The sequence below is a fragment of the Gnatocerus cornutus genome, chromosome 6 (assembly GCF_029298725.1).
Source record: "Gnatocerus cornutus isolate USDA-ARS CGAHR chromosome 6, icGnaCorn1.1, whole genome shotgun sequence".
Classification (NCBI taxonomy): Eukaryota; Metazoa; Arthropoda; class Insecta; order Coleoptera; family Tenebrionidae; genus Gnatocerus; species Gnatocerus cornutus.
This window is the reverse complement of record NC_142238.1, coordinates 5,700,614-5,716,154: the sequence shown is the minus strand read 5'-3', so window position 1 is coordinate 5,716,154 and position 15,541 is coordinate 5,700,614. Positions and strand designations below refer to the sequence as shown.

Below are 15,541 nucleotides of genomic sequence, written 5' to 3'. Positions count from 1 at the left end.
GTCAAGACATCAAAGGAGAATTTAACGATGGACATCACCATACCGTCTCTAAGTATTGCAAATTGTTCAAATTTTACAATAAATATCCATAAATAAACAGGGTTAAAATTAAAATGGATTAAAGTTAAAATGTTGATTTGTAAAAATCTAATTTCACTACTTGGTCGTAGAAAAAGTATAGTATTATATTCGCAATTATGGTCATTATTGCTCATATAATAATATACTATTAATTTGATATAATTTATTATTATTCTCCGGCGTTGAAGAACACAATAAGTTAAGCTAAGTCTGAACTACCGGTGTTCATAATTTATGACTTATTTTATACAGCATTGGGGAATAATTAATGCTTTTACGAGCCATTTCTAAACGAAAGAACATTCACTGTAATTAATATGAAAGCTGAAATGCAGTTAAACCTCCTCGAATATAAACAATACCTAATTAATTGTGTGATTATATGTAGTTTAATACAAGTTTTAATGTCGAATCGTAAAACTAAAATTAATGCCACTTTCATTACCAAAATTTCCAATATAGCTGTATTTAAAAAGCGCTGTTGATCTTCATGTTTTGTTTTTACAAGATAAAAGCTCAACTTTCTACGATTTGGCAGAAACTTCGTGTTTGTTGGAAGCACAGCAGGTCACTGTTTTAATTAATTTTCCGTCCAAGAGTTTGTCTTTTGCCGCTAAGTGATGGTTAATTCATCTAAAGCGTCACGCTTAGTGGTGTGCCGATAATGCGCCGAGTGGTTTGTGTTTCCCCACTGAATTGCCCCCGTTAATTAATTTAGGAATTTTACAACTAGGATTACTGCGTGTGGGGCTTAAGGAGGTTTACGATGCTAAATTGCGTTTATTTTTTCGGTGTAAACGGAATTCAAAAACTAGTTATGTCTCGAGGACCTATAAATTCGCATCCACCTTCAGTTTATTAGTTATTATCTGAATCACTCGCTCACGTCTTGACAAAGTAGGAAATATTCCACTCCAGCGTCTGAAAAATGAAAAAGTACCATTTTCTTGACCCGATTTCCAAGCTCTTAAGCTTCTTACGAATTATCGCGTGGTTAAGACGATTTCTAAAATCCTTAACGTGGATCGGATTAAAATTCAGATTTTATATTCGTGGTAGTAAAAAGTTAATTTTCAAATGTTTATTGTTGAGAAACATTTCATCTTGACAGCCACCATTCAAAATAGAGCCACAGACAGCCGTGGGGCTTTAATTCTTAATTCTGTACGTGTGCCCAACATCAACTCCATCATAAAACATCTCTGCCTAAAGCTAACTTAGTTACCAAAACAATACTCGTCGTAACGCTCTGCTTTGACGAACACCAAATTCCTTATCTCCAGTTTACTTTATCTAATATTCGAGATTAGTGTCTCCGAATGTCATCCCGATATTTATTTAACTTTGTGCTGCGGAACTCACAAACAACTTCCGTTTTCGTACCAAAGAGTGAGTGGTAAACTCGCCATTTATCTGTGTCCAATGCGACTTTCTATCGTTAGATGACAGGTGCCCACCCCCTGGGGAAATTACCCTATGAACCTCTCTTGTTCTCAATGCAGTGACCAGAATTTTTAGTTTCATCGGCGCTTTATTAACTAATTGAGACCGCAGAATACAGAATTTTCCTTTTAATTTTGTTGTTTTCCAGTTGCGATAAAATGATTTCAATGTAACGGGAATTAATGCCGAGCGATTATTCGGAAATATTTAAAACTTCAAAAAAAATAGCTTTTTGAATGTTTATAGAAAAGAATGATGGATACGTGCTCGGTTTTCATGGAAGTGTATTCAAATTGAAATAGCTACATTACAATAAAAATGCCCGCTTTTAAACAATTTTTATACTTTTATTTATTTTACCTCTTGAAGACACAATTTGTATTCTTTCCATCAAAACTGTGCCTCCCTTAAAATATTTAGTAATATTAGTACAGCTGAAATTCACCAGATTAAATTATGCATAACAGCAGCTATTATCTTCAGAATTCGGATGCACAACGTTTCATTACACAGAATTGCGAAGCCTTGAGCAAAATTAAATTATCAACCGGATTTAATAAAACTGACAAAAATACAAACTGAATTTAATAAAAAGAAATCAATACCCCACCGATCAATGATATGATATATACAGATTGTTTTAGATTTATGTGACAGACTTGAAATGGTGTGATTTATGACTCCGGATAAAATAGAACTCAACACTCCACATACTTTTGCGCGAATATGTTAAAATGGGAGCCTGCATAATTGTGCAGGAATTCCGCCGGTAAATGCTTCCAAGTTTTCTCTAATTAGAATTTTTATAGCGAATTGTTTAATTCAAATTTAGCTAGACGTAATCATCATAAATAAATAGAAGCGCTCAGTTATGTAATGTGCTTAATTGAATTCTTATTTTAAATTAGATGTTAGTGTGAATTACTCTTGTAAAAATTGAGGAAAATAGCGGCGCGAAAACTGAACTATTGTCGTAATTGATCTTGCAGCAGAGGTTAAAAGAAAGTCACGATAATATTTATGTAGACAGTTACAATTAACTGGTCGTTATAATTTTTAATTTGTGGGTTTTTAGGTACAGTTTTTCTTATGTTTACTCATTTAGATGAAATATTGTAAACAATCTCGGCCGTCAAAAGCATCCCCTGCGAATTAAAGAAAAATAGACTTTCGAGTTTTACACTGTGACGGTGCATAATGAGGAGAATAATATTTTAGAATAATACGAGCTTCTGCTGTAGGCATTCACAAAGTAAACTAGAATTTAATATCGGCAATGTAATTTGGCTTAAACACGAGATTTGCCATGAAATGTTAACATGGAGTAATTTCATTTGCTTATCTTTGACTTTACAATCAATGGGCCGAGGATAAATGACCTTTTATTGCTTATTTCGCTACAGAGCTGAATGCCTTTTATTATTTTTCCCCTTTAGAAATGAGGCCAATTCAAAATTTACATACGCCTCTGTATTTTATAAATCATTTAATGTTATCCCGGCGCATCCACCATTTTTGTCGTACTCAAAATATATTATCAAGATCTATTACTGTAGCAGTGCCACCAATTGCTCATACTGCGCTTATTAAACGAAAATTTCCCCAACTTCTCGCTCGGGTAAAGTTCTTGTCAGTTATTTGCTCAAGTCAGCGACATTTCGTTCATTTTAATTTCCCCGTCGCTGTTATTTCTACCTTTGTAAAATCACGAACGGAGAAAGTCTTGGAGGCGGCACAGATGTTTCTAACTCTGACATTCACTCTATTATGTTTGAAAATCCATTGAGAAAATACGTGACCTTAGTTTCCGACAATGTAGTTTGAGTTTATTTATTATGTTGTTCAGTTACCTCGCAAAAGACATTTCAAAGAATTACATTTTATGGCTGCAATAATAAAAGAAGTCAAATATTTACAACGGCACTTAAAATTAATTACAGCTTTGATTGACTTTTTCTTAACTAGAAACCTATTATGTTCTAGTTAAATGAAGTAGTTGTGTAACATGTTCGTAATTATTAATTAACAGAAAATTGATTAACAGGCACTTGTAAACAGGTTATTAAGGAAAGATCAATATGCGATAGTTCGATTTTGACACGGCAAGTTTGGATTTGCGCAAATATTCGAGAGAAAATCACAGATATTTAAAAGAAATTACCAAAAAGACTACATGAGTTTGCGATTTCATTCCAAAGTAATGTGAAATGGTTCTCAGATAACTAAAAGCAGCAGGACATTGTTAGTTTCAGGATCTTGAAAAATCAGACTTCCGGAAGGAAATGAAGGCACTACAGAAAACTACCAGACAAAGTGTATAAAACTTGAAAAAATCTATTAAAAAGCGGAAATAGTTCTCTGGTCATGTTTTCTAGTGATTGGAGTAACAAGATTGTTAGATTTAGAATTTAGATTCCCGATAAATAAATTGGTTTCTTTGTATTACTGAAACTGATAAAAGAATCCTGAAAGTAGGGAGACGAGGTGACACCCCTATTCTCTTCTAATATGGGCTGACATTCAAGGGTAGTTTATTCCACCCTCTTCATTAAAAGATGTTATCAAAACGCGATGATGTTCGACATACACGTATCTCCTAGAAAACATGTTTCATTATCTCTTCCAATAACCGTAATTTATATAAAGATAATGAGATTTTAAAGGAGACAAGCGAGAAAGCAGACGCGAGGGTTGAAATGACGCTGTCATTGATAGAAACAGCGCTGAAATCATTACATACATCGTTTGATGTGAGTAACGAATGTTTTCGCAAAATTAGAGCAGTCTCCGTGCAAATCTACCTGATTATACTCGGAGTCTTCCCTTGATTTACACGGCTTTTCCTAATTACAAATTCAATATTGTCAGAAGCACTTCCAGGGCAAGGCATTCATTTATAACTTTCCACTTCCTCTAAATGAAAGATGCGATAAATTTCATCATCCATTGCCGGTAAGTGATAAAATAATTAATGCCTTTAAAACGATGGAAAAGTTTCATAAAACAAGCGATAAAAAAGGCTCCATCACCTGGAAAAATTCATTTCAAGCTCATTAACGAAATTTATTTGGCCGAGTGAAGTGAATCGAAACAGGTTTATTGACAGCCTTTGATCGGAAAAACATAAAACAGTCTTATAATTTTTCAGAGAGATTAATTTCGCCAATAGAACGTTCACGTTTGATGTGCTTAAAATGTATTCTGCATTATTAATTCTCCTTTATTTCCACCTTTGTACCTGAAAAGAAGGTGGCTGCTAGCATTTGAATAAGATAACAGCCCTCTTCGAATTTAAATATTCGCTTGAAAAGAACGAAACGGTTTTGCTTTATAGAGATGAATTAATCATTTAAATTAAGTACTTGTTTGTTTTAACTGCGCTTTTGCTTTAAAACTATTTCAATCGTAATAATAAAATGAAAGAAGATAATACAGGCCAACTACATTCCGAAAAGGAACAAAAAGTAACAATGCAAAAATATGCACTCAGTTAAAAATATGTACTTCATCCTCTCCGTTTTTATTTCATCTTTTATTTACATTCATCTTTAAAATAATAATGTCCATGGAAATGTATACAAAATCTACAAATCACTAAAAGTTTTATTTTTATCTTGTAAGTAAATTACTTACAAAACGGAATTGAGGAGAACAAGGAACGGCGAAATTAACTAATACAGGTAATTTAGATTTTAATTCAGATTTCACAATGTGAGGTCACAAAGAAAGGCAGCTACACTAGGACTCCCATTATGCGAGACGAAAATCACAAATTTACCAAAAACTATGTTCTAAAACTGTGTAAACATTAATAGAAATATTTCGTACTAATTTGACTAAAATGAAGAACTCTGAAAGTCGGAATACAACTGATTCCAATAAAGAGAATAATTCATAATTTCATAATTCACCACTTTTGTCTTAAACCAACAAAAAAATTATGCAAATGTATGAGTTTTCAGAACGACAAGCGACAAAACTTTAAAATAAATCCTAACGACTTGAAGACTCAACTGATTTTGCACCTATTCAACTAATCATATTCGATAGAAATTATTTTCACAAGTGCAATTGACCACAAAAAATAAAGTACATATTTTTATTTATATTTAATTTTTAATTTGTGGAAAACGGGCGGAACAAAGAGTCTTCAGTCTTTCTAACCATATCGATTTTGATTCTACATGACAATAACTGTGTTCGTAAAACTGAAAATTGTGTAGCTTCGAATCCATTCCGTTTCGATTGCTCGAGCGTTTAAAACTCGCAAAATCCTTCCGTTTAACTTTCGCGTTGTCTCAAGAATTGAATTGAAACTTGGCGTTTTATTGAATATCGCAATATGTATTACATTGTCTTGATCCGACGAGCAACAGCTGTCCAATTTTGTTCATCAAATCAACTACAAACATTTTCAAGACATTTTTACGATGCACAGTTTCGATTAACGCAACTTCGTTCCAATAAATTTTATTCTTGCCTTTAACGAAAGTCACTGGAATGTCGACGTAATCGGCTAGAGCTTTAAAAAGCAGCGCTTTTTCACATTGAAAGCCTAACCGCAAGTATCCTATTGGAATCATATTCGTGCCCAACTTCTGTTTGATGCATTCGATGTGAAGTTTGAAAGTGTGCTGTTTATCCAGAGTGGTGCTGTCTTTCTCTGGACCACATAATCGACTGTCTACAAACTCAGCCAGAACTCTGATTTTTTCTTTAAAGTTGGGTTCTTTGGAAATGAGTTTTTTCACCTCGCGGATGTATTTTGGTAAGAAGGGATCATGAGATAAGCGGCCAAAATTGATCGAACATTTCGTTTGGACCGAGTCGATCGAAGACATGGATTTCAAGGAATTGCTGCCTCTGTTTTGCATCTGCAGACTGAAACAATCGTGTCCTTTCTCTTCTCGAGTTCTCACACAGTCATCAATGACGTAAATTGTGCTCAGAGTAGACATCATGCGTAGTTCCAAAACTTCCAAAAACGGAAAAGGATCAGTCCAAGGTCCACAGATAACGTAGAATCTCTCCGTGAATTTGTCCATAAGATCTAACTTTCCAGTTTCGAAAAACTTGATCGGGAGACACATGTCGTAAATCATGTTGATAACTCGTTGAATGAGTGGATTCCGGTATTTCATTCCTTCAGGAATCGTCTTGAGGATAAGCAAAATTTTCGCGTAAACAAGATCCTTGGCTAAATTATCGTACAACAAAGCGTTATGAACAAAAATAATGAGTAATCTAACCACCTGCTCGTTCGTAGTAGTGGTGAGTTTACTCGTCACGACTTGAGATCCTTTATTTAATAAGAAGTAATTTTGGAAATCTTTGTGGTTTAAGCAGTTTATCATAATTTCCAAGCTTCTCATGCATATTTCATCGAATTTGCTCAAAGTTTGCGCTAAAATTACATCGTACAAATCCGGAGAAAGAATAAGACTCTGCAATTGATTGTTAGTAACGAACATATTGATCATCTCTAGAACTTTCTTGTACGAGTATTCGGGTAATTTAACCGTTCCTTCTTGCAAATAGCGCAACATTATTGCCAATCCATCGTAAGCGGCGATCATGTGAATCGTTCTTGAATCTCTTTTGCTGAAGTAATGTAAAGTTGATAAAGCCGTCTCATTTTGAGGATCATCACCATCACCTGTTCTCTGCATGATCTGAAGAAGTTTCTGTATAACGACGGGAGTTACCATTTTCTCGCAGCAGTACTTGTGTTTCGACATGTGGCAGATCGCTTCGCAAGTTGCATTGAGGATTTTCTTATCATGGCAGCGAAAAAACGAGAGAATAGTGTCTTCTATAGATAAATCAAAGAGCATCTGTTTGATGGCATCTATTTTAGAGAGCTCGAGGAAAATCTGCGCACAGGCGTGGAGGAAATCAAGGGGACACTTCCTACCCCACTGACTAAACTTCAAGAACTCCAAAGAAGTTGTGAAATAGCTGTTAGTATTCTCGTTTTTCATGCAGTGGAGAACGATGTTTAAACATGTGGGGGCGTATTCTGCTCGCTCGGGGTCCACAATAATGTCGAACATGTGCTCAACAAGACAACACTCTTTCAACTTGTTCTGGAGGACGTCTTCTCCGAAATACGTCATCTTCTCGAATATGTTCAAAATAACCAAGAAGCTACTCTTAGAGTCATGCATGTGTTGAACGAAAAGCTGCAGACTGAAGTCTTTCTCTTGCGGCAAAGTTTTACGCACTTTCTCCACCTCAAGAAACCTGCTAAACAATTCGAGTGTCTTATTTAGGATGAGCTCCGTTTCCGGTTTTTTGACCGTCTTCAAAATAGCGCCCACTAAACCCGGTTCTTCGAGTAAAATATCTGTTCTTCCCATCACGCTATATGCTGCCAGAATTAGAATAGAAAACTCTTTTACATTCACATCACCGTGACTTATGTAGAAGTTGCAAATTTTCATGATAGCTTTATCGAATTTTTCTTGATTTAACTCGACTTGGGCGGCTTCCACTGTTAATAATTGCGATAATAATCTCAAGGAAACTCTTACGATGCAAATGTTATGGTCGAAAAGTGCCAGCAACTTTGGCAAAAGGCCACGAGAATGGATGTAAACTAAATTGTTCTTTTGGATGTCGGCGTATTTTGATAAGAAAAGGAGAGATTCGAGGACTATACTGCTTTCGGGGCTTTCTAATAACGTTATGGAGGTTTCGATCTGTTTGGTTATGTACGATTTTTCTTTGATGGCGTGCGCTTTAGTCTCGTTCACGTCGCTCTTCTTCGCTTTTTTCGATTTGGATTTGGATCTCGGCATTTTGGAAGACAACTGTCAAAACGTGACGTGGACTTTCGAGTGCTTAGATTAAAAGCTGGTTTTCTATTCGGCGCCATTTCTTTTACACTGATGAAGGGATGGAGAAAGATCAGTACGAACATTAAATATTAATAAACTTAAAGTATTTTTTGGCGGAGATGCAGGAGCAGGTATCAACCTCTACTAATCGCATTTAAAGGGATTCGTTTGCTCATTCTATCCCTTTTATTTGGCTACACCTTCATGAAATATTTCTTCCAATTGTAAATTTATTTTTGCAATCAATAGCGACGCTCCTGAAAGACTAGCCTCGTGGTCGGATTGTCCAACTGTTAATATAGGCGTAATGTTATCAATAAAGCGTGGAGATTGATATAAGTTAGCGACATTCCTTGGCAAGCACACATGTAAACTTCAAAGCTCCCGAGGATTTATGCATCTGCATATCTTACTGAAAATTAAATTATGCTGAACCATTCCGAATTCCATTAAAACTGAAATTATTAGAAGCGCAACTAAACGTAATAATATAAATCCAAACAAGATTTTTGCTTGTTTAACTCCGCAGAATTAGCGAGTTCCTCTACCTTTCCCCTTCTGAAATATTTACAGTTAACCAAAAATAACACCCCGAGTGATTTATACTACTGTTTATTTTGGGGTTATCTTTTGATGGCGATACGGACGCACTTCCACGCGTTTTCCGACAATTCAGCCGAAGGCAAAAAGGCGCATAAATTCCCTAGATTTAGATAAAATGTTGCTGAATAAAGCAGACTAGACGTCTGCAGTAAATCATACATGTTTACACACACTCATGTGGAGTTAACGCTGTAATGCATTGTCCTATTAGTAACTGGGCGGAAGTGATAACAACCACTTTATTATACAGATAGGAGTCGCCTAATTTACACTGCCGGCACTATTCAAAGTCAACAAAATGATCGGTTGGCACCAGTTAGCGAAATTAGGTCAGAATTGTATGCATACCTGTATTTGGATTTATCCGTTCTGGGAAAACACAACAACAAAGGGACGAATAAATGGGATGCGTGGTGAAATCGCCAGCAGTTATAAAGAGTTTTTGTGTTTCAATAATATCTATTCCATGGCAAAGAAGCAGTGAATTTCCCGTCTTTAAAAATTTTACAGGCTCGAATAAAATTCGGTTATCCAAATGGAAAATCCGTCCAGTAACGAGCCCTCTAAATTTGAGCTAAAATGAATTTTAACGACGTAATTCAAAAAAGCATCAAAAGTAAATACTCAGATAAGCATTTTCTTTTAGGAATAGAAATGGCTTTCCACACATCCGTCCTCATACTATACTTCATTTGATTTTCGCACTTTGCATAAAATTGACTTCTAAATCACTACCTATCGGAATGTCTATTTCCCCTCTTTCGTGCTTTTTCCATCACACAATAGAGTCTTGCACGGAAAATGATCGAAAAAGTTTTTATTGCATGTAGTTATAAGACTGTATGCGTTCTCAGTAGGGTGTAAACGTGCATAACAAAATAGTAATGGGTAAACGCCAGAAACAGTAGAGATAACGTCTGTATGGTTATGGTAGAACGATTTTCCACTAAATATTTCAAGAATGTAGCTGCCGGGAAAACTCAAAAATTGTTCCTTTTTGGCTAAAAGTTAATGCAATTCCCTTTAGGACTATTTCTATAAATTGCAATGATCTCAGCTGAAGGGTGAACCGGAAACTTTAGTCTCGAGTTTTCTTTACAATGTACTTTCGCGACACTCCATCAGAAAATGACAAAAGAACTTAAGATTGAATGAACTCTCTTCCACAAAATGAGTTCGCACAAAAGTATTAAAAATAACTAACGTTTAAATCCTTAATGCTGCAGGAAATGGCGGAAAGTCGTCCTAATCTTTTATTTCTTGCTTTTTTTTTTCACTGCTTCGTATCTATTACTTCTAGGTAGCAAAATCTCAAAGTTCGAATTAAATTTGAATGTGTTACGGTGTGGAGAAGCGAGAGCATAAAAATTCATACGAACTCTTATGCTCCGTTAGTTCTTGCCTTTCATGTCTACTTCAACTTTGTTCGGGGTAAGATTATATTATTCAGACATCTACTGACTCTTGCGGAAGAATTTTTACGTACGCAAATGGTTTTAAATAAATGAGAAGACTACTCCTGCAACAAAGAATATAATTGTACGACTACAATGGTTATAAATGATTAATTCACTTTGTTCGCGACCCTTGAGGCTGCCTTTAATGCGGAAATACGATGTAAACAGATCTTCAAAGACGGAGCAAACAAAATAACAATTTATCATTGACATTCTTTATTAATAAATACAGGGTGCTATTGAAGTAACTGCAACAAACGCAACATTTCTTTTAAATCTCCCAAACAAGAAGAACAAAAAAACGTTAAAAAACAGTGTGGTAAATAATTTAGTGTTTTAAGACACTTTTATGTCCGATTGTACAATAATCTATAATTGACAATCTCGTTTACCATTCATAATGTCGCTCTTGATGGACGGCGTCTGTAGTAATAGAGTAAAATAAATAAATTAATGTCAAAATACAATTTCACCTCCTGTGTGCGTTGTAAGTTTCTTTATACACACTTCTCTACTTAGTAGGAAGAAGATTCCTTAGCTTATAACGCCAGCTATTCCTTTCATTTTATGTCACGATTTAGGTTTTTTTACTTGTAAATAAAGTTCGTAACCGTAACTACTAAAAACAGTACACTTCACAATTTTCAATGCCGAATCTAATTCTTTGGAAAAAAAATTGTGTTCACTACAATCGAACATAAAGCATTGTATGTAATTCGTACATAATTAGACTTTGTACACTCGCCCTGTTTGTTTATTACATAAATTTGTTAAAACAAATAACAGCAGTTTCATCTAGTTATTAGCGCAAGTTTAAAATCTATGTCCCTCATGATCCACACACTTCTGTTTGTTGACTTTAGATTTAAAGTCAACCTTCCATCGTAGAATTGGCAAAATCCCGCAGCGGTGAATTTTTCCGTTTCTAAAAAACGCTTTTTGGCCGTAATCCAGCTCGAAGGGTATTGAAGATTTGATGTGTGACATCTACGGATCTGCTTTGTGCTCCTAAGCTAAGGTAAGGTGGGTAATAAAAGTCGGGTCGGATGAAAAGTTCCCGCATTGCTTTACGACTTACACATCTTACATGTGAAATCGATGTTTTGTCATCAGATTTCGAAGCGGCGTTTCTACGCATTCTTGAAGAAAATTGATACATAACAAAGAGTTGCAAATCTTACGCTTCGCAGAGATAAGCTTTTTCGGCCGATCTTAATTTTAGAGTGGTGCCTCGCCCTAACTTTCTTTTTATTCTCCAGACAACCTAATTCACATCAGATCAGAGCTGGACCAAATCAGTTTAATCCTTAGGGAACAAATATTTTCCTTTTAGTTTATTACTTTACACGCTTGAGGCGATAGAAAAGTTGGGTCGCGGGATCGGGCGACTTTAATGAATTGTTTATGACCGAAACATTCATATTTTAATCTTCATCGAATAAACAGACGCAGTGCCGTCTTCCCGGAACAATCCTTCATACAACAGCGCCACTCTTGTCACCCAAGCCATTAATTTATTGCCGAGCGAGCCTAATTCTAAATGGTGTAATTAGCATAAGTCCCCTCGCATTAATTCACACCCTTTCTTGGTCTGAAAATCATCTTGTTCATTAGTTCATTATACGTTCAGTACCCGCATGATTTAGACTGAAACGTATCTCAGGCTGCGAGTAATTAGTTTTCTTGTGACCTCAGCAGCTAATTGTCGTGAAAACATTCCGAAAGGAACCGTTTTTGTTTACTCCAAGCTGAACGGATTAGAGACGACTTTTGCGACAATTATTTTACGACTCAAGTTGGATTTCGTCCAGTGCCATAGACAAGAAATTCTCGAAACAGGTCTGACCACCGAAATAAAGATGGGATCTCATTAAAGCTTTGTAATGGAGCATGAAGCATTATTTAGGTTCCATTTCCAACCGAGTGCCGCAACCCGATCTCATAACGTTAAGAGAAATGTCCGCATTCCATTTTATGGCTGATCTTTTCAATACCGACGTGCCAGTGTCAGCTTTAGGGTAAAAAACGAGGGCGGTCTTTATATGGTCTTTAATGGAATTGTCTACATCTATATTTCGTAGAGATTAAAGGTTAAATAATCGAGAAAATGGACAATAATATCTCCGTTCAATATCTAAACTACAGTCGACCGTGGTTTTTTCTTTTCTGCTTCAGCTTTAAATTGCGGTTGAAATATTTATTTCTTCTTTTTCATCATTTAATCAATAGTTTCACATTTCATGCCGATTTATGTTCAAAAACTTTCCATTCTTCGGCGCATCCACCATTTTTAACCGTGGGAAATCTAATAATCAGAAACATTGAAAGGAATGGATTTTTTTTAATTTATTATTTATTTAATTTTAAAATTGTTAAATACGTATTACAACTAATGCACAAAAAATTGTAGTAAAAGATACCGTCGGATATTTTGGTTGTCTTAAAAATAAAAAAATTCTAAGATTAGTATCTTTCGTTCTATAATTTTGCAATTTTTTTGAGTACATGCACAACTCATAAATTGTAACTTCCCCAACTTTTGTAGCTATAGCACTACAATTACCAAAATTACGAATTTTAATGAAAAAGGTCGAAAATGTTTGCTGCGTCTTTAAAATAAAAAATTCTAAAATGTGCCTTTTGCTCGACAACTTTGCAGTTTTTTATCGTCAATACACGACTCAAAAATAGTAAATTTCCAATTTCATAGTTGTAGGGCTAAATTTACCAAAATTACGAATTTTAGTAAAAGATGTACATGTATGTACAAAGATTTTGGCTTCTAAAATTTTGGTAGAATTAATAAACGATTCAAAAATAGTAAATAACAAAAATTAATGCTTTGCCTTAAAAAGTAAATTTTCTAAAATTTGTGTCTTTTGCTCTACGATTGTACAATTCTGTAGAATTAATACACAACTCATAAATAGTAAATTCCTCAAATTTTATAACTGCAGCACTCTAATATTATAAATATCTCGAATTTTATTTTGAATTTTAATGAAATTGGTTACGATATATGAAAGTTTTAAATAAATCAAATAATATCATTTTAATTTTTTTAGTTAAATTGTGCGGGTTCATGAAAATATAACAAATTTTTGTCAATAATATTTTATTCTTAAAACATGTAAATATACAAAGTATTTGTTTTTATATCATGCTAACATAATCATATTATGTATATGTGGAATTAGTAGTGTTCAATTACGTTTTATACGGAGGTGCTCCAACATAATTTCCTCTACATAAAAACATTAAAACGGTTACAAAAAACTTATAAAGTCGATGAAACTCACCCAGGACCATAATTGCAAACGTAATACTTGTTATACTGGCCGTATGCAATAAAACCACAACCAACGAGGTACGTGTCAGCCCAAACGACCTAAAAAAGTTATGTATATTCATTCAAAATCGTAAAACATTTTAAATTTTACTTGAGTATAGTGTCCTGTAGTTCCGTGCGAAATATTTGGATACTGAAAGTTTACATGTTCGTTAAACCACACTTGAATTGCAGTATCCCAATCTGGTACTGTTTTATTGTTAGATGAAGAACCCCACCATGCGAACAAATTTTGTCCGACGTAAAAACGACCTAAGAAGTTTTTTTGTTAAAACTAATATGTAATACGTTGAACATAATGTTACCATCTTCGACTTTTTGATGTTTAAAAACACAGGAATTGGCGATTTTTTGAGCAGCGTCTCCTAATTTTTGATCCCATTGCTACAAAAAACACTCGTGCAACTTTAATTTATTTAAATAATAATTAGAAACGTACAATTGTCTTCAAATTTGTGCCTTTCGGTTGTCCCTGCACTTTTCCTTGAGAAATCAAGGAACGAAGAGCGTTGTGTTTGTTTACAATTGTTGTTATATCCGCCTGGGATACTTTATTAGCTGTGGATATACTTAAGTCAAAGGTATTAGAATTAAACGTTTGAACTTACCATAGATTTGACCACAGCTATCGCATACAGCAACGCCGATGACCGAAACTAGAGTAGTCAAAGCAAGAGCCAAATTAACCATTTTGAAGATTTTCTGAACTGACAGTTTCAATATAAGATCGGACTTATATACTGCGGTTTGGCTTTTGTCAAATAAATATTTGAACGAAGGATTTAAATTAAAAAAGATAACAACAATTGTTTTATTAAAAAAAAAACTAATTCTAAAAATTGGAACACATTGGAACCGTAAACTTGCATTTTTTTTTATTATGAATACGAAAACAAACTCTTATCGGTCAGTTAATATTTCCCATGGTTTAAAATATCTTCTTTGATTGTTCTAGACAGTACACTAATAAAAATTTAAATAAATAAAATAAATAAGAAATTTGACGTAGGGACAGCAAATATTCATACAATTGTAAAGCTCCAGGTAAAGATAAGAATCAGAAATTTGAGTCATTAGTCGATTTGCTTTGTTTATTCCCCAAGTTTGCCGAGACTTTTGAATAAATAATATCCATAAATCTATATCTATAAATAAATCAAATAAATAATATAAATAAATAAATGTAGTGGAAATTAAATCCAATTTCGTGAAATTAGCGCCTTAACAAAAGTTGAAAATTCTATTATGGAATTAATCCTCTCATTGAAAAAGTATCTTATCTATGATTTTAACGGTTAGATCATTATTTATTAATTTTAAGTAGTGTTGATAATTGTACAATTTTGTTTTTTCCTGATTCATTAATAGACTATAAATCATTTCTATTTTTTTGAAGCCACATCATATACGCATAAAAGTTAGTTTAATTTTGTTCAAAATTTCTCAAGTTTCAAAAATAGTTATAACAATTATCAAATTACCAAAGTTACGAATTTTATTGAAGGATGTCGAATATTTTTGTTTAAAATTAGTGTCTTTCGCTTTACAATTTTGCAATTTGGTAGAGTTTATGACTCAAAAATGTTAACTTCCCCAAATTTCATAGCTACAGCATTAAAATTACCAAAATTAGGAGTTTTTATGAAGGATTACGGAAATTTTTGCTTTTTATAAATAAAAATTAGTGTCTTTTGCTTCATAGTTTTGCAATTTCGAAGAGCTAAAATACAGCTCATAATACAAGGTGTTTATAAATGTTTCTAGCATCA

At 34.1% G+C, this 15,541-nt stretch overlaps 2 protein-coding genes across 2 annotated transcripts; both read right to left on the bottom strand.

Moving 5' to 3' along the window:
* Window positions 1-5,849: 5,849 nt before the first annotated feature.
* Window positions 5,850-8,324, bottom strand: LOC148172405 (uncharacterized). Its single transcript, XM_088039757.1, has one exon. The coding sequence runs from the start codon at window positions 8,322-8,324 to the stop codon at window positions 5,850-5,852; it is 2,475 nt and encodes an 824-aa protein (XP_087895883.1).
* Window positions 8,325-13,583: 5,259 nt separating this feature from the next.
* On the bottom strand, window positions 13,584-14,462 carry LOC148172404 (venom allergen 3-like). The gene is made up of 6 exons (XM_088039455.1): window positions 14,381-14,462; window positions 14,212-14,330; window positions 14,078-14,156; window positions 13,864-14,024; window positions 13,723-13,811; window positions 13,584-13,667 (listed from the first exon to the last, which is right to left on the bottom strand). Exons 1-6 carry the CDS (start codon window positions 14,460-14,462, stop codon window positions 13,631-13,633), a joined length of 567 nt encoding a protein of 188 aa, XP_087895581.1. The 3' UTR covers window positions 13,584-13,630.
* Window positions 14,463-15,541: the final 1,079 nt, after the last annotated feature.

Coding starts and splice junctions, on each gene's coding strand:
- LOC148172405 (XM_088039757.1), bottom strand. CDS start 8,324: ATGCCGAGATCCAAATCCAAATCGAAAAAAGCGAAGAAGAGCGACGTG.
- LOC148172404 (XM_088039455.1), bottom strand. CDS start 14,462: ATGGTTAATTTGGCTCTTGCTTTGACTACTCTAGTTTCGGTCATCGGC. Junction 14,157..14,211: donor GCACAAATTTGAAGACAATT/GTACGTTTCTAA, acceptor TGTTTTTTGTAG/CAATGGGATCAAAAATTAGG. Junction 13,812..13,863: donor CTACAGGACACTATACTCAA/GTAAAATTTAAA, acceptor TAACTTTTTTAG/GTCGTTTGGGCTGACACGTA.